General features: G+C 45.6%; 1 protein-coding gene across 6 annotated transcripts in view; it reads left to right on the top strand.

Moving 5' to 3' along the window:
• Positions 1 to 17,770, top strand: part of ACACB (acetyl-CoA carboxylase beta) — a 157,158-nt gene that overhangs the window by 108,414 nt on the left and 30,974 nt on the right. For all 6 annotated transcript variants that reach the window (XM_039471839.2, XM_074402268.1, XM_074402267.1 and 3 more), the window contains 8 exons: positions 2,590 to 2,708; positions 9,587 to 9,724; positions 10,577 to 10,676; positions 10,765 to 10,872; positions 12,453 to 12,509; positions 12,748 to 12,789; positions 14,332 to 14,547; positions 16,491 to 16,646. In XM_039471839.2, the coding sequence (XP_039327773.2) occupies positions 2,590 to 2,708; positions 9,587 to 9,724; positions 10,577 to 10,676; positions 10,765 to 10,872; positions 12,453 to 12,509; positions 12,748 to 12,789; positions 14,332 to 14,547; positions 16,491 to 16,646 (936 nt within the window). The remainder of the gene's footprint in view (positions 1 to 2,589; positions 2,709 to 9,586; positions 9,725 to 10,576; positions 10,677 to 10,764; positions 10,873 to 12,452; positions 12,510 to 12,747; positions 12,790 to 14,331; positions 14,548 to 16,490; positions 16,647 to 17,770) is intronic.

The raw sequence follows: 17,770 nt of genomic DNA, 5'->3' as shown, positions 1-17,770 counted from the left end.
GGATGGTCTTGATCTCTTGACCTTGTGATCCACCCGCCTCAGCCTCCCAAAGTGCTGGGATTACAGGCTTGAGCCACCGCACCCGGCCTGCTGTCTTGTGTTTTTGACATGGCCCTCTTTCCCTGGACTGCTTTGCTGGTGCTAGTTTTTCCAATATTCTTTATCTTCTGAGCTCAGGGTCTCAGTCTCCTGTTGCCCCCACTTGCTGTTATGCATCCTTGCGAGCCTGTGAGTCACACAGTGAGATGGTTTACTGGGCCTTTATGGAGACCATCTTGGACTTCTGAGCATATTATAGCCACAGGGTCTCCTGGGCCTGTAGCTTTCACCCATCTATGAGTTTCAGCTCGGGAAGAATCTTTCTCAGGTCTCACTCTTTGTTTCTAACAGTGAGACCTAATATACCTCTTCTATAGTTATTTTAAAAACAACTTTTGTTTCTTTAGAGTCAGGGCTTGCCATGTGGCCCAGGCTGGATTTGAACTTCTGGGTTCAGGACATTCTCCTGCCTCAGCCTCCCCAGTAGCTGGGTCTACAGGTGCATGCCACCATTCTTGGCTTATAGTTACTTTTTAAAGTGCTAAATACTATTTGTGTCAATTAGAGATTGTTCTTGGATGCTTTTGGCTTTTTTTGTTTATTTGTTTTGTTTTTCTACCACGCCCAGCTAATTTTTATATTTTTAGTAGAGATGGGGTTTCTCTATGTTGCCCAGGCTGGCCTGGAATTCCTGGGCTCAAGCCATCCACCTGCCTTGGCTCCCTGGAGTACTAGGATTACAGGCGTGTGCCACCATGCCTGGCCCCATTCTTAACAAGGAATGGTGGGAACCTTCCCCAAATTCAAGTTCCCCAATGCTGGCCAAGGACAAGTTTTTTTTTTTTTTGAGACAAAGTCTCGCTCTGTCACCAGGCTGGAGTGCAGTGTTGTGATCTCGGCTCACTGCAACCTCTCTCAGTTCAAGTGATTCTCCTGCCTCAGCCTCCCAAGTAACTGGGACTACAAGTGTGTGCCACCATGCCCAGCTAATTTTTGTGTTTTTAGTACAGACAGGGTTTCACCATGTTGGCCAGGATGATCTTGATCTCCTGACCTCATGATCCACCTGCCTCAGCTTCCCAAAGTGCTGAGATTACAGGCCTGAGCCACTGTGCTCAGCCAAGCGCAAATCTTTTAGTGGAAAGCCATGACGTCTGCTATGTTAGCTCCTACTGCCCAGTTCCCACATTTCCTGTTGAGTTGAGAAGCTTCCAGTGTTGAAACTCTAGAACTGCATTGTCCACTATGGCAGCCACTGGTCACACGAGGTTAGTGAGCACTTGAACTGCACCCAGTCTGAATCAAGCTGTGCTCTAACGGAAAATACGTGCTCCGTTCCAAAGATTTAGCACTGAATGGAGAAAAGAATGTAAACCATCTGAATAATTTCTTACATTGATTACATGTTGAAATGATAATATTTGGGTATTTGGGATAAAATAAAATATGTTATTAAAATTATTTTTTGTTATCCTTTTTCTAAGTGGTTACTAGAAAATTTTAAATTATTGGCCAAATGTGGTGACTCATGCCTGTAATCCCAGCACTTTAGGAGGCTGAGGTGAGAGAATCACTTGAGTTCAAGAGTTACAGACCAGCTTGGGCAACATAGCAAAACCCTGGCTTTTCTAAAAATAAAAAAAATTAGCCAGGTATGGTGGTACCTGTAGTCCCAGTTACTTGGGAGGCTGAGGCATGAGGATCCCTTGAGCTCAGAAGTTCAAGGCTGCAGTGAGCTATGATCTCACCACTATACTCCAGCCTGGGTGATGGAGTGAGTCCCTGTCTCAAAAGTAAATAAATAAAATAAAGTTACATACACAGCTTGTGTTATATTTCTGTTGGACAGCATTACTCTAAGGGCGGGGCTGATAAACTATAGACTACGGCCGTATTTGGCCCACTGCCTGTTTCCATAAAGTTTCATCAGAACACAGCCACGCCCATCATTTACATACTGTCCACAGCTACTTCTGTGCTAACAGCAGAACTGAGTAGTCGCAACAGAGATGGTATGCCTCACAAAGCCTAAAATGTTTTTTACTTCTCTCACGGAGGTTTCTCAACTCCTGCTCTAGAGTTTAGAGTGGATTTTGTGTAACTACTAACATTCTGAAATGTCAGCAAATTTACTCTTAACTGCTGCTTAGTAATCTTTTTTTTTTTTTTTTTAATTGAGGCAGGGTTTTTCTCTGTTGCCCAGGCTGAAGTGCAGTGGTGCTGTCATAGATCATTGCACCCTCAACATCCTGGGCTCAAGCAATCCTCCCACCTCAGCCTCCTGAGTAACTGGACTACAGGCATGTGGCCCCACACCCAGCTAGTTTTTGTATTTTTAGTAGACACGGGGTTTTGCCATGCTGCCCAGACTGGTCTCGAACTCGTGGGTTCAAGCGATCTACTTGCCCTGGCCTGCCAAAATGCTGGAATTGCAGGTGTGAGCCACCACACCCAGCCTGCTTAGAGGTAGATCTTTTAGAGGTAATTTCTGGTACCGCTTCTCTGTGAGTGCCCCCTGAAAGAATGTCTGCTGTGTTTCTGCCCTGTCAGGTTTACGTACGGAGGGGCTACATCGCCTATGAGTTAAACAGCCTGCAGCACCGGCAGCTCCCTGACGGCACCTGCGTGGTGGAATTCCAGTTCATGCTACCCTCTTCTCACCCAAACCGGTACGGGGTGGTACATACCCGGGGATGGCCTGTGTTTCTTTTCTCCCTGATCTCTGTTGTCCTGTTTCCGGAAGGACCCAGCAAGTGTCTGGGCACGCTGCTGGGGAGACATCAGCGATACACACCTCCTCTGTGGGAGCTCCCACAGTGCCAGTCTGTCCTCTCTAACACGGCGATAATGCAGAGCCCACCTCCTACACCTGCACCTTTCAGGACAGTAGCCATGTGTGCCTATTTACATTAAAATGACTGCAAATGGGCCGGGCACAATGGCTCATGTCTGTAACCACAGCACTTTGGGAGGCTGAAGTGGGCAGATCATTGAGGTTGGGAGTTCGAGGCAAGCCTGGCCAACATGGTGAAAAATTAGCCGATGTGGTGGCGCATGCCTGTAATCCCAGCTACTCGGGAGGCGGAGGCAGGAGAATTGCTTGAACACAGGAGGCAGAGGTTGCAATGAGCCGAGATCGCACCATTGTACTCCAGCCTGGGCAAAGAAGTGAGACTCTGTCAAAAAAACAATGCAAATGACCCAGCTGTGGTGGCTGAATCCTGTACTTCTAGCACTTCCTGGGACTGAGGCAAGCAGATCAGGAACTTGAGGCCAGGAGCTCAACACCAGCGTGGCCAACTTGGTAAAACCCCATCTCTACTAAAAATTCAAAAATTAGCTAGGTGTGGTGGCACACAGCTGTAATCCCAGGTACTCAGGAGGCTGAAAGACAAGAAGCGTTTAAACCTGGGAGGCAGAGTTGCAGTGAGCCAAGATTGTGCCACTACACTCCCGCCTGAGCGACAGAGCAAGACTCTGTCTCAAAAAATTTTCAGCTCCTCAGTCATAACGTGTGGCTCATGGCTTCCATATTTAACAGTACAGTTCTAGAACATTCTGTCATGGTAGAAAGTTCTAGTGGACAGTGCCATCCAAGCCATTGGGAAGAGTCATGAGATAAGGCACTTATAGCATTTAGACAGTGCCTGGCAGAAGGGAAGTTGTTGACTGTGAGTGATCCTGGGGATGATCATGACTAACACTGTTGTCGCCATCTAGTGGCATGCTGTTGGCCTGGGCACTCTGCTTAGTGCTCCCATACCCTTTATTTATTTATTTTTTTGAGACAGAGGCTCACTCTGTTGCCCAACCTGGAGTGCAGTGGCCCAATCTCAGTTCCCGGGTTCAAGCAGTTCTCCCGCCTCAGCCTCCCGAGTAGCTGGGATTACAGGTGCGCATCACCACGCTCGGCTAATTTTTGTATTTTTAGTAGAGATGGGGTTTCATCATGTTGGCCAGGCTAGTCTTGGACACCTGACCTCGAGTGATTCAGCTGTCTCGGCCTCCCAAAGTGCTGGGATTACAGGCATGAGCCACTGTGCCTGGCTCACACTCTTATTTTATTCAGCTCTTATCCTCTGTCGGCCAAAAATGTGTTCTCATCCCTGTTTTACAGATGGGAGCCCTGGGCCATCACCTGACCTAGGCTGAGCTACTCGTTCATGTGGAGTAGGAATTTGAGCCCAGGCCGTGGTCTCATCTCCAAGTCCTTTCCACGGCATTCAGTGCCCTCTGAGCCAGGTGCAGGGGCACTCACTGTCTTGTTTGTGTCCACTGTAGTCTGTTGTCCAAGAGCTGTAGTTCAGTGGATGCCCTTGATGTTCTCACCTGAGAATATCTTTTTTTGATTTTTTTTTTTGAGGTAGAGTCTTGCTCTGTCACCCAGGCTGGAGTGCAATGGTGTGATCTCAGCTCACTGCAGCCTCCACTTCCTGGGTTTAAGTGATTCTCCTGCCTCAGCCTCTTTAGTTGGTAGAACAACAGACGTGCACCACTACACCCAGCTACTTTTTTTTTTTTTTTTTGTATTTTTAGTAGAGATGGGGTTTCACCATGTTGATCAGGTTGGTCTGGAACTCTTGCCCTCAAGTGATCTGTCCACCTTGGCCTCCCAAAGTGCTGGGATTACAGACACCACCGTGCCTGGCTCGTCTAAGAATATCTGATGTGTCTGAATTCCTCACCCACAGTCTTTTCTTCAGTCCATCTTGTTTCAGGACCTAAAATATTAATACCATTTAGGTCAGGTAGAGTGCAATACCTTCTCTTAAAGTAATTATGTGTCCTTAGGATTTACAGCGTTCTCTCTCATGCTCCCTTGCCCCTCTGGTTTTGGTTCTTATGGGGGTGCCAAAGGCCTCGTCTGTGGCTGCAATGATGTCACTGTGATTTGGGAGTTCAGTTGATCAGATCTATACAGGCAAGAGGGTTCATGTTTTGGCGAAGCAGGTAATTTTCTGGCCTCTTGGGATTTAAAAAATATGTCGATTTTCCTATTTGTTTCAAGAAGAAAGATGCTGCTGCGTTTTGGATGGAGAAAAGGGGGTTCCCAAGGAGGCACCGCCTTTCCTAGTTATTTATTTTTAATCCTTCTCATTTCCAAAAATATGATTGTGATATTTTACTCCATTGAAAGCAAAGGGGACTGACCGCTTGCAGCCTGGGATCATCTGGGGGACGTTGGAAGCTGCGGTGGTGTAAGATATTTTGCAGCTGTCTACTCCTGAAAGGGAATTCTTTTCTCTTTTGATTTTGTTTTGTTTGGTTGGTTGGTTGTTCAGAGACAGAGTCTAGTTCTGTCATCCAGGCTGGAGTGCAGTGGCCTGATCGCAGCTCACCACAGCCTTGAACTTGTGGGCTCAAGCGATCCTCCCAACTCCTCAACTCCCTGAGTAGCTGGGACTGCAGTCTTGCACCACCACACCTGGCTAATTCTTTAAAAATAATTTTTGTAGAGACAGGGGTCTCACTATGGTACCCAGGTTGGTCTTGAACTCCTGGCTCAAGCGATTCTCTTGCCTCGGTCTCTCAAAGTGCTGGTATTATAGGTATAAGCACATGCGCCTGGCCTTCTCTTTTGATCTTATTGTCTCAGCAATTCAGCCCTATTAGGAAGGGAAGGGCAGCTCTCAGGAGGGCTGTGGGTCATGCCTTGTGCTCAATATGTATATCCAGGTTATTGGTTGTGATTTTCAGTATGGGCACAGAGTCCTTTTTTGACCCAGAGAGACATTGAGGACGCTGGGGGATTCCTGCCCATCTAAGAGTCTCATGATTGCTGTCAGTGCCAGAAATATACTCTGGGCCTGTGAAGAGACCTTGCCTGTGGCTGCCTCTACTCCCCAGCCCTTTGATGCCACATAAATAAAAAAGAAAAGACAGAAGAATCAAATAGATGCAATAAAAAACAATAAAGGGCATATCACCACCAATTCCACAGAAATACAAACTACCGTCAGAGATTACTACAAACAACTCTATGCACATAAACCAGTAAACCTGGACGAAATGGATACATTCCTGGACACTTGCACCCTCCCAAGCCTAAACCAGGAAGAAGTTGAAACCCTGAATAGACCAATAACAAGGTCTGAAGTTGAGGCAGCAATTAATAGCCTACCAACCAAAAAAAGCCCCGGTCCAGATGGGTTCACAGCCGAATTCTACCAGACATACAAAGAGGAGCTGGTACCATTCCTTCTGAAACTATTCCAAACAATCCAAAAAGAGGGAATCCTTCCCAAATCATTTTATGAGACCAACATCATCCTGATACCAAAACCCAGCAGAGACTCAACAAGAAAAGAAAACTTCAATATCCATGATGAGCATAGTTGCAAAAATCTTCAGTAAAATACTGACAAACCAATTGCAACAGCACATCAAAAAACTCATCCATCACGGTCAAGTAGGCTGCATCCCAGGGATACAAGGCTGGTTGAACATATGCAAGTCTATAAATGTAATCCACCACATAAACAGAACCAAAGACAAAAACCACATGATTATCTCAATAGATGCAGAGAAGGCCTTCGACAAAATTGAACAGCGCTTTAGGCTAAAAACTCTCAATAAACTAGGTATCAATGGAACGTATCTCAAAATAATAAAAGCTATTTTTGACAAACCCACAGCCAATATCATACTTAATGGGCAAAAACTGGAAGCATTCCCTTTGAAATCTGGTGCTAGACAAGGATGTCCTCTCTCACCACTCCTATTCAATATAGTATTGGAAGTTCTAGCCAGAGCAATCAGGCAAGAAAAAGAAATAAAAGATACTCAATCAGGAAAGGAGGAAGTCAGATTTTCTCTATTTGCAGACGACATGACTGTATATTTAGAAAACCCTATAGTCTCAGCCCAAAATCTCCTGAAACTGATAAGCAACTTCAGCAAAGTCTCAGGATATAAAATCAATATGCAGAAATCACAAGCATTCCTATACACCAATAATAGACTTAAAGAGAACCAAATTAAGAGTGAACTCCCATTCACAATTGCTACAAAGAGAATAAAATACGCAGGAATACAGCTAACAAAGGATGTAAAGGACCTCTTCAAGGAGAACTATGAACCACTGCTGAAGAAAATAAGAGAGAACACAAAGAGATGGAGAAACATTCCATGCTCATGGTTAGGAAGAATCAATATTGTGAAAATGGCCATAATCCCCAAAGTAATTTACAGATTCAACGCTATCCCCATCAAACTACCTATGACCCTCTTCACAGAACTGGCAAAAACCACCTTAAACTTCATATGGAACCAAAAGAGAGCCTGCATAACCAAGACAAGCCTAAGCAAAAAGAACAAAGCTGGAGGCATCACGCTACCTGACTTCAAACTATACTACAAGACTACAGTAATCAAAACAGCATGGTACTGGTACCAAAACAGAGATATAGATCAATGGAATAGAACAGAGGCCTTGGAGGCAACGCCACACATCTATAACCATCTGATCTTTGACAAACCTGACAAAAACAAGCAATGGGGAAAGGAGTCCCTGTTCAATAAATGGTGTTGGGAAAACTGACTAGCCATGTGCAGAAAGCAGAAACTGGACCCCTTCCTGACACCTTACACTAAAATTAACTCCACATGGATTAAAGATTTAAATATAAGACCTAATACCATAAAAACCTTAGAAGAAAACCTAGGCAAAACCATTCAGGACACAGACATAGGCAAGGAATTCATGACTAAAATACCAAAAGCATTGGCAACAAAAGGCAAAATAGACAACTGGAATCTAATTAAACTCCAGAGCTTCTATACAGCAAAAACAATCATTAGAGTGAACTAGCAACCAACAGAATGGGAAAAAATTTTTGCAATCTGCTCATCTGACAAAGGGCAAATATCTAGAATCTACAAATAACTAAAACAGATTTACAAGAAACAAACCCAGTCAAAAGTGGGCAAAGGACATGAACAGACACTTTTCAAAAGAAGATATATATGAGGCCAACAAACATGAAAAAATGCTCATCATCACTGGTCATTAGAGAAATGCAAATCAAAACCATATTGAGATACCATCTCACACCAGTTGGAATAGCGATCATTAAAAAATCTGGAGACAACAGATGCTGGAGAGGATATGGAGAGATAGGAACACTTTTACACTGCTGGGAGTGTAAATTAGTTCAATCATTGTGTAAGACAGTGTGGCGATTCCTCAAGGACCTAGAAACAGAAATTCCATTTGACCCAGCAGTCCCATTACTGGGTATATATCCAAAGGATTATAAATCATTCTGTTATAAAGACACATGCACACGTATGTTCATTGTGGCACTGTTTAGCAAATCCCTAGTACCAGCCCAAATGCCCGTCGATGATAGACTGAACAAGGAAAATGTGGCACATGTACACCATGGAATACTATGTAGCCCTAAAAAACGATAAGTTCGTGTCCTTTGTAGGGACATGGATGAATCTGGAAACCATCATTCTCAGCAAACTGACACAAGAACAGAAAATCAAACACCACATATTCTCACTGATAGGCGGGTGTTGAACAATGAGAACGCATGGACACAGGGAGGGGAGCATCATATATTGGGGTCTGTTGGGGGGACTAGGGGAGAGACAGTGAGGGATAGGGAGGTTGAGGAGGGATAACATGGGAGAAATGCCAGATATAGGTGACAGGGGGATGGAGGCAGCAAACCACCTTGCCACGTATGTACCTATGCAACAATTCTTCATGATCTGCACATGTACCCCAGGATCTAAAGTACGATAAAAAATAATAAAAAAGCAGGTGTTTGGCATAAAGCACACTGTTTGTGCAAACATTTGAGGCACAGTGAGTCACCCTTGTCACCTTCAGGGAGTGATAGGAACCTTCCCCAAATCCAAGTTCCCAGATGCCAGCCCAGGGCTGTCCTTGTAAGCAAGCAGTCTCCTTTCTCAGAAAAGGAGTGTCAGATCTACTGTGTTGACTTCCTGCATATCTTTTGATTACCCCTCCCATTCCCGATTCCAAGGCCCAATTCTAACAACCTCAGGCGGCCCATTGAGATTTGCTGCTGGTGAGCACAGTTCTGGGAGCATCATTGTCTAAACTCCAGAAGGCGGCTGACTCTGTCCCAAGGACAAGTTTGATAGAGGGGGAAGGATTAGAGGGAGCAGAGGATTGGAGTGTCCCTCGGGACCAAGCCTGACTCCCCCGGATCAGCTGGCTGGGGCTGGTGAATTTCTCCAGGAGAAATTGATGCTGGGCATGTTTCTTCTCTGTATGGTCAAGTTCAGCACTTGGGGCTCCCCTCAGGACTGTGTTGGGACTGGACTCTCATGCATGAATCATTGATTTCTATACTTGTTGAGCTCTTATTCCTTACCAGGTCCTGAGGGATCAGATAAGACCCTCCTCAGGCCCCAGCCCCAGCCATGATCTCATCCCCTACCCATTTTAAGACCCCCTTTGGAAGAGCTCTAAATCTGTTCCAGCTCACTGAAGCTTCAGGGGCAGGAAAACTCGTAGGGTTGGGTCTGCAAGCAGCTGCCTCATCCCCTACTTGCCATCACCCTACAGGATGGCCGTGCCCATCAGCATCACCAACCCTGACCTGCTGAGGCACAGCACGGAGCTCTTCATGGACAGCGGCTTCTCCCCACTGTGCCAGCGCATGGGGGCCATGGTAGCCTTCAGGAGATTCGAGGACTTTACCAGGTACCCAGCATAGCCCGGTATCCCAAACACCCTGAGCGTGGGGGCTTGGCAGGCTTCCCTGAACCCCGCTCATTCACTGGACAGATGGGGTAGGAGAGACCCAGAAACATGGCATATAACAGCAGAATAATAGCATCGTAGCCAAGAGTGTAAGACTGCATGTCAGCGTGCCTGGTTTGAATTCTGGCTCTGCACTTTCTAACTGAGAGACTGAGCAAAATATTTAACCTCTTTGTACCTTTGTTTTCTCATCTGTAAAATGGAAACAATAAAGGACCCACTTCATAGGGGTGCCATGAGAATTAAATGAGATAATGTGTGTGAAATAACATATTTAAAGTCTAATTAGTATGCAGATCACATAATGACTAAATGTGAGCTCAGCAGTGACTGTTACGGTCTTTTTTCAGCCTTTCACTGTGTGTTCTGCTTTCTGCTTGGAGTATCTTGTTGAATTTTCACAATAGCCTCATAAGGCATAGGGATTACTCATTATCTTTCTTTGACTCGGGGGTGAGATGAGGTTTCTGGGATCTCTCAGTCAGTAAAAATGGGAGCTAAGAGTTGATCTCAAGCCCAGGTGATGCCCAAAAGCATTGGAATCCTTCCCTGTATTCTTGATCACAGATCAGTTAGGTTCTTTTTCCCTTTTGAGAAGGACCCATCCATCACGGGCTGCCTTAGACAAAGTAGAAAGGGAACCCCCTGAGTTCTTTAGAGTTGGATAAGATCACAGGGCGTTGGCTGAGTAATAGGGAGGGGCTGACGCTCCCTGCTGCCTGGCTTGGAAGCTTGACCTCATCCCCATGGGCCAGCGGCCCCTCAGCCCTCGCTCTCTACCCGCACCCCCAGAAACTTTGATGAAGTCATCTCCTGCTTCGCCAATGTGCCCAAAGACACCCCCCTCTTCAGCGAGGCCCGCACCTCGCTGTATTCCGAGGATGACTGCAAGGTAAGCATCTAAGCCCAGGGAGCGACCTGGGGAGTCGTGGGCCATCGCCCCAGGCTTTCCCGCTCCAATCCGTGCTTCTCCCTCTCAGAGCCTCAGAGAAGAGCCCATTCACATTCTGAACGTGTCCATCCAATGTGCAGACCACCTGGAAGATGAGGCACTGGTGCCAATTTTACGGACGTTTGTACAGTCCAAGGTACTCTGGGCTTGCCTCTGGCTTTCGTGGGGGTTCTTGGAGAAGGAGGAGGGGCTGGGCTTTGCGAGGCAGCCCTTGGGGAGGGAGACCTGCTGGGCACTTCAGAGCCACAGACCTGTCTTCCCGCCCTAGCTCTGCTCGCCTCGGAGCTGGCCACCTTGGGCAGACGTGGCTGAACGTGGGGACAGCATTTCTCTTGCCCACGGTATGGCAGTGATTCAGTGTCAAAGTATATACACTGCTTAGCCAGTCCCAAGTACAGAGGGCACACCTAGCAAATAGTTTGGAGATGTTCTGGAAATGTTTTTGTTGGAATAATCCAGAAACTTGCAGTTTTAAGATGCTACTTACATTGATGACCAAGTGTGCCAATAACAGCAGCTTGCTCTGGAAGCCTGCGGTGCTGTTCCATTCCAGCCTAGGAGACAGAGCGAGACCCTGTCTCAAAAAATAATTATATATATTTACAGAACACAACGTGGTATTTTTAAATTATCTTTTTAATAACAGTTTTATTGAAATATCATTGATGTACTACACAATTCACCCATTTAAAATGTACAGTCTTGCAGCCATGAAAAGGAATGAGATTATGTCCTTTGCAGGGCCATGGGTGGAGCTGGAAGCCATCATCCTCAGCAAACGAACACAGGAACAGAAAACCAAACACCACATATTCTCACTTATAAGTGGGAGCTGAACATTGAGAACACATGGACACGGGGAGGGGAACAACACACACCGGGGCCTGTTAGCAGGTGGGGGGTGAGGGGAGGGAAGTTGGAGGATGGGTTAATAAGTGCAGCAAACCACCATGGCACACATGTACCTATGTGGCGCACATATACCTATGTGACACACCTGCTCTGCACATTATCCTGGTTTTTTTTTTTTTAAGAAGAAACAAGAAAAAAATAAAATGTACAATTTAATATATTTTTAGTATATTCACCAGGTTGTGCAATCATCACTAGAATCAATTTTAGAACATCGAGAAAAACTGTGTCAGCTGGGTGCAATGGCTCACGCCTGTGATCCCAGAACTTTGGGAGGCCATGGTGGGCAGATCATGAGGTCAGGAGATCCAGACCATCCTGGCTAACATGGTGAAACTCTGTCTCTACTAAAAATACAAAAAATTAGCCAGGTTTGGTGGCACGCACCTATAGTCCCAGCTATTCAGGAGGCTGAGGCAAGAGAATTGCTTGAGCCCAGGAGACGGAGGTTGCAATGAGCCAAGATCGCGCCACTGCACTCCAGCCAGAGAGAGAGCAAGACTCCATCTCAAAAAAAAAGAAAAACCCTGTACCTGTTGGCAGTCATTCCCCTCTGTCCCCCGACCCAAAAACCCTCTCCCCACCACAACCCTGGGCAGCTGCTAATCTACTTTCTGTCTCTATAGATTTGCCTATGCTGGATGTTTCATGTAAATGGAATCAGACCATAGGCGGTCTCTTGTGATTGACATCTTCCACTTAACGTCATGTTTACCAGGTTCATCCATGTGGTAACATGCGGCAGTACTTCAGTTCTTTTTATGGCCAGATAATATTCCATTGTGTCTTTGGTTTTTGATGCAGAAAAATATCCTTGTGGATTATGGACTCCGACGAATCACATTCCTGATTGCCCAAGAGGTTAGTTCACAGTTCATCTCTCTGTCTTTTCCATTCTGCAAGCCTTGGTGTGTGCCATTTATTTGATATTTATTTTGTAGATTTGGGTAAAAGAGATCAATCATCAGAAAAGAGAAGGATTTCCAAATGATTAATTCTAGAAGTGAATGTCATTGTTGGCAATCACTAAATAAGTATGGGAATATTTCAGTGCATCTTGGTTGATTTAATTGTCTTGTGTATGGATTTCTTTTTGCAGAAAGAATTTCCCAAGTTTTTCACATTCAGAGCAAGAGATGAGGTATGGCCAAAAGTAATGATGCTTTTTCTTCTCTGACATCTTTTTTGCTTTTTAAGAGATGGGATGGGGCTGGGCATGGTGGCTCATGGCTGTAATGCTTGAACTTGGAAGCTGAAGCAGGAGGCTTGCTTGAGCTCAGGAGTTCTAGACCAGCCTGAGTTACTTAGTGATACTCTGTCTCTACAAAAAAAATTTTTTTTTTAAATCAGCCTGGTGGTATGGTGCACACCTGTGGTCCCAGCTACTTGGGAGGCTAAGGGAGAGGATTGCTTGAACCTGGGAAGTAGAGGTTTCAGTGAGCCGAGATGATGCCACTGCACTCCAACCTGGGTGACAGAGTGAGACTCTGTCTCAAAAAATAAAAAAAAGAGTTGGGATCTCGCTATGTTGCCCAGGCTGGACTTGAACTGCTGGGCTCAAGCAGTCCTCTTGCTTCAGCCTCCCAAGTAGCTGAGATGACAGGCACGTGCCACTGTGCTCCTAGCTCCTTGGCATCTTTGACATTCATGATAAATATGGTCTGCAGTCCTTAAAGCATCCCCATATTCAAGAATGTGGCAAATTTTGTGTAGACTCCAGTCTTCCTCTGGGATTGTATTTCCACTGAGAGCTGTCTGTTCCCTGCATGGCACTTAAACCTGAAAAATCTTGCCCTTTCAGCCTCACTGACAGAATCTTGCCCTTGCAGCTGCCAAGACAGGTTTGTCTTGCTTGGATAATGTCAGTACTTGCTGATGTACTCAGTAAGACATTTTTTCCAAACTCTTTTTTCTTATGCTCTTCTAGAACAGTGGTAGGCAAACTCACTTGCAGACCAGCTGCCTTTTTTTATGAATAAAGTTTTATTGGAACACAGCCACACCCATTTGATTTGTCTGCTCTGGCTTTCACTTTAACAGTAGCAGAATTGAGTAGTTGTGGCAGAGCCCGTATGATCCATCAGCCTAAAACATTTACTCTGGCCCTTTAAGAAAAAGTTTACTGCGTGCTCTGTTGTAGAGCAGTTAGGTTTATTCCCAGCATGGATTCAAGACCCCACCAAATTCTGCATTTTGTATTTTCACTTATCCAAAGCTTTATTTTTCTAGCTAAGACCCATCCTTTTCTTAGAGTATTCTTTTTTTTTTTTTTTTTTTCAGTTTAGTTTCCAGAACTGTCAGTTCCTTTCTTTTCGGGGACCAATTTCCACCAAGAAACCAGGGGTTAGTGGCTTCATGAGAATTGCCACAGGCTGTGACAGATGGAGAACAGCCTGTTCACGCTGGCAGGTGATAGGGACTAGATAGGTTCCCCCAGAAGCCAGAGCTGCACCCAGCACACCAGGCTTGCAGTGCTCCTGGCTCTCCTCAGATCTTAGTGAAACCCCAAATATTGGGAGCCCCGGGGGTGGCTTACCAATTAGGGAACCAATGAATGCTGCATTCCTGAGTGTGAAACCCTTGGACACCAGGGGTCTGCAGAGGAGGAGAGCGTGGACCAAGCAGCACGTAGCTCCAGAGTCAAACTGTATGTGTGTCTGTCTTCTCTCTGGTCGGCCTACAGTTCGCGGAAGACCGCATTTACCGCCACTTGGAGCCTGCCCTGGCCTTCCAGCTGGAACTCAGCCGGATGCGTAACTTCGATCTGACTGCCGTGCCCTGTGCCAACCACAAGATGCACCTTTACCTAGGTGCTGCCAAGGTGAAGGAAGGGGCAGAAGTGACGGACCATAGGTTCTTCATCCGCGCCATCATCAGGCACTCAGACCTGATTACAAAGGTAAGAGGTCTCAGAGCATTTCTTCCTCTCAGAACCTGGCTGTCCCTTCCTTACACTCCTCTCTGTGCTGGGTCCTGGGCTGCACACTGGGGATGGAGAGTACACCAGACACACGGGGGCCTGCCCTTGTGACTCTGCAGTCCAGGGCAGGAGGCAGACAGCAAAGTGGCCTGTGATCATGTCCAGGCTGGTGGCACTTGGATCTGTTTTTTTGTATTTTGTGGATCTCTGTGCATGAGAAGAAATTTTCCAGGATAGGAAAATACTGGTTTGTTCAGGGAATTTCTTATAGTTACTGATTGACTGATCATTTTCCATTGTTTCTTGCATTTAGAAAAGTAATCTGGGGCCAAGTGCAGTGGCTCACGCCTGTAATCCCTGTACTTTGGGAGGCTGAGGTGGGTGGAGGTCAGGAATTTGAGACCACCCTGGCCAACATGGTGAAACCCTGTGTCTACTACAAATACAAAAATTACCTGGGCGTGGTAGCATATGCCTGTAATCTCAGTTGCTCAGGTGGCTGAGGCATGAGAATTCCTTGAACCTGGGAGGTGGAGGTTACAGTGAGCTGAGATGATGGAGCCATTGTACTTCAGCCTGGGGGATAGAGCAAGAATCTGTCTCAAAAAAAAAAGAAAGAAAGAAAGAAAGGAAGAAAGAAACAGAAGTAATCCGTGATTATACTTTGAAAATTTTAAATAAGACTGAAAACCAAGCTCACGGACCCAGGATCCTGTCACTGAGGGGCCAGCTCAGCTGGTGACCGTTTCTAGACATAATTCTGTCCCTAAAACCTAGAGTTGATAAGAGATCAGAGCTCAGAGTAGCCAGATCATTTGGAGATATTTTTCTTTAATTGATCACTTACTTGCAACCTCTTTCATTGTTAATAAAGAATGGTTCACCGCACGCTATTCCCTTGCACAGATATACCATGTGTGTAATTTTTTTTTACTAATCCCCTATTGATGGATATTAAACTAACTGCATTTTTTTGCTACCGCAGTCAACTAGATGTTTTATTTATTTATTTATTTATTTATTTTGAGACAGAGTTTTGCTCTTGTCACCCAGGCTGGAGTGCAGTGGCGCGATCTTGGCTCACTGCAACCTCTATCTCCTGGGTTCAAGCAATTCTCCTGCCTCAGCCTCCTAAGTGGGATTACAGGCGCCTGCCACCATGTCCAGCTAAGTTTTGTATTTTTAGTACTGACAGGGTTTTGCCATGTTGGCCAGGCTGGTCTCTAACTCCTGACCTCAATCATTCTACCCGTCTCAGCCTCCCAAAGTGCTGGGATTACAGGTGTGAGCCATTGTGCCTGGCCCAGCTGTTTTAATAGGTTTTATTATTATTGAGCTATGGTGAGGCCAACAGATCAGGAGACAACTGCCATTGAAAAAATAGTTTATTCCTTCACAGTTCCTAAGAAGAAGGGGCTCTTTCTGCCACGGGGCAGGGGAGGCTCTGGGGTTGGTCAGGCAGCAGAGGGACGGAGGGGAAGACGCGAGCAAGAGCCTTGATTGTGGTTTCCTCAAGAAAAGGGTGAGGCTGAGTAAATGGGCTTGGGATTGGGTGTGAATCATCTCAGCAGACTCTGGGGTATAGAAGCTGTCTCTAGTTCTCTGGCCCTGGCCCTGGCCCTGAGTGATTAGGGCAGGTGGTTTGTGACCCCGGGTATGATCCAGGGTCAGCAGGGCCCCAGGTTTCAAAGCGTCAGGATGCAGAAAATAAGACACATGTTGTCAATACACTGAACCCCGGCTTTGCAGTCCCTTCGCAGCTTAGAGGCAGGGCTCTGCTGTTCTTGCCTGGCACACTCTTTGGAGGAGCGGAATGTTTTCCTCCTGCCTCTGCCTCTGCCTCTTTGAGGCAGAGAATCCAGCCAGCTAGGAGTGGGCCTGCGCCCCTGCCCTGAGCACCTGCCCCTCCTGCCCTTTGACAGGAAGCCTCCTTCGAGTACCTGCAGAACGAGGGTGAGCGGCTGCTCCTGGAGGCCATGGACGAGCTGGAGGTGGCGTTCAACAACACCAGCGTGCGCACCGACTGCAACCACATCTTCCTCAACTTCGTGCCCACCGTCATCATGGACCCCTTCAAGGTCTTGCCTTTGCCGGGGGTGGGGCTCTCACCGGGCTCTGGGTTCACCCTCTGAGCCATGTTGCTTTGGGGTATTGTCTCCTGCCACTCGAGACCTGGGTTCCGGGGTGAATCCATGTGTATTTGAGCCTCAGTTGCTGCAGGAGGAGAACACACCTGCTGCCATTCAATTCTAGAGCTAGGTTTTAGCCACACCCTGCACAGGAGTGCTGCACTTTAAGGATGACAAGGATGCTCAGAATGTCTTGCAAAACAAAACGTTGTCGTTTCCCTGGTTCCAGGCTGCACTGGGGACTGCATGTGCAGGGGAAGAGGAGAGGAATGAGACCGGGAGGCCTGTGGCTGAGTGTGCCCTGTCGGGTCGCTCTTCACCAGCAGACAGGTGTTTATGGTGGTGATTCTGGAGTGAAAGAGGCCCTGACTGTAATCCCAGTACTTTGGGAGGCTGAGCTAGCAGATTGCTTGAGCCCAGAAATTTGAAACAAGCCTGGGCAACATAGAGAGACCCCATCTCTACTTAAAAACTTTAAAAATTAAAAACAAAACAATATTAAAATTATTAATAAAATCAATATTATTATTAACATATTAATAAAGCAATATTATTATTGATATATTAAAGCAATACTATTAACATTGATATATTAAAATATTTTAATATGTAAAATATATAAATATTACAATATTTAATAAAGTTATTTTTAATATCTAAAATAGATATATTTTATAATATTTAATATTTTACTTTATAATATATAAACTATATAAATATATTTTATTATAATATTTAATAATATATATTATTTTTATTATCTATTATTAAAAATAATTAATAAAATATTATTAAAAAGAGAAGTCTTGGTACATCCATTTGGTATCTTGGGGGTTCAGGGGCCCATGCAGATTCCCTGACTTCACTAGTTCACATAATTCCAAAGGAAGCAGCCCAGTGGTTTGAGTCAAAGGATATAAGATTAGTATGATGTAGCAGTCCTGCCTCAGTCCTTATCAGCCTCAGTTTTCTCATCTGTCAATGAGGGATAAAAAAGCCTGCCTCTCTTGAGAACTTACGAGGGTAAAATGAGGTAAAGAGTTTTAAATGCTTAGCAAGAGCTGTTGCTCCTT

This window comes from Saimiri boliviensis, chromosome 7 (genome assembly GCF_048565385.1).
Source record: "Saimiri boliviensis isolate mSaiBol1 chromosome 7, mSaiBol1.pri, whole genome shotgun sequence".
Classification (NCBI taxonomy): Eukaryota; Metazoa; Chordata; class Mammalia; order Primates; family Cebidae; genus Saimiri; species Saimiri boliviensis.
This window is presented reverse-complemented; position numbering and strand designations above follow the sequence as displayed.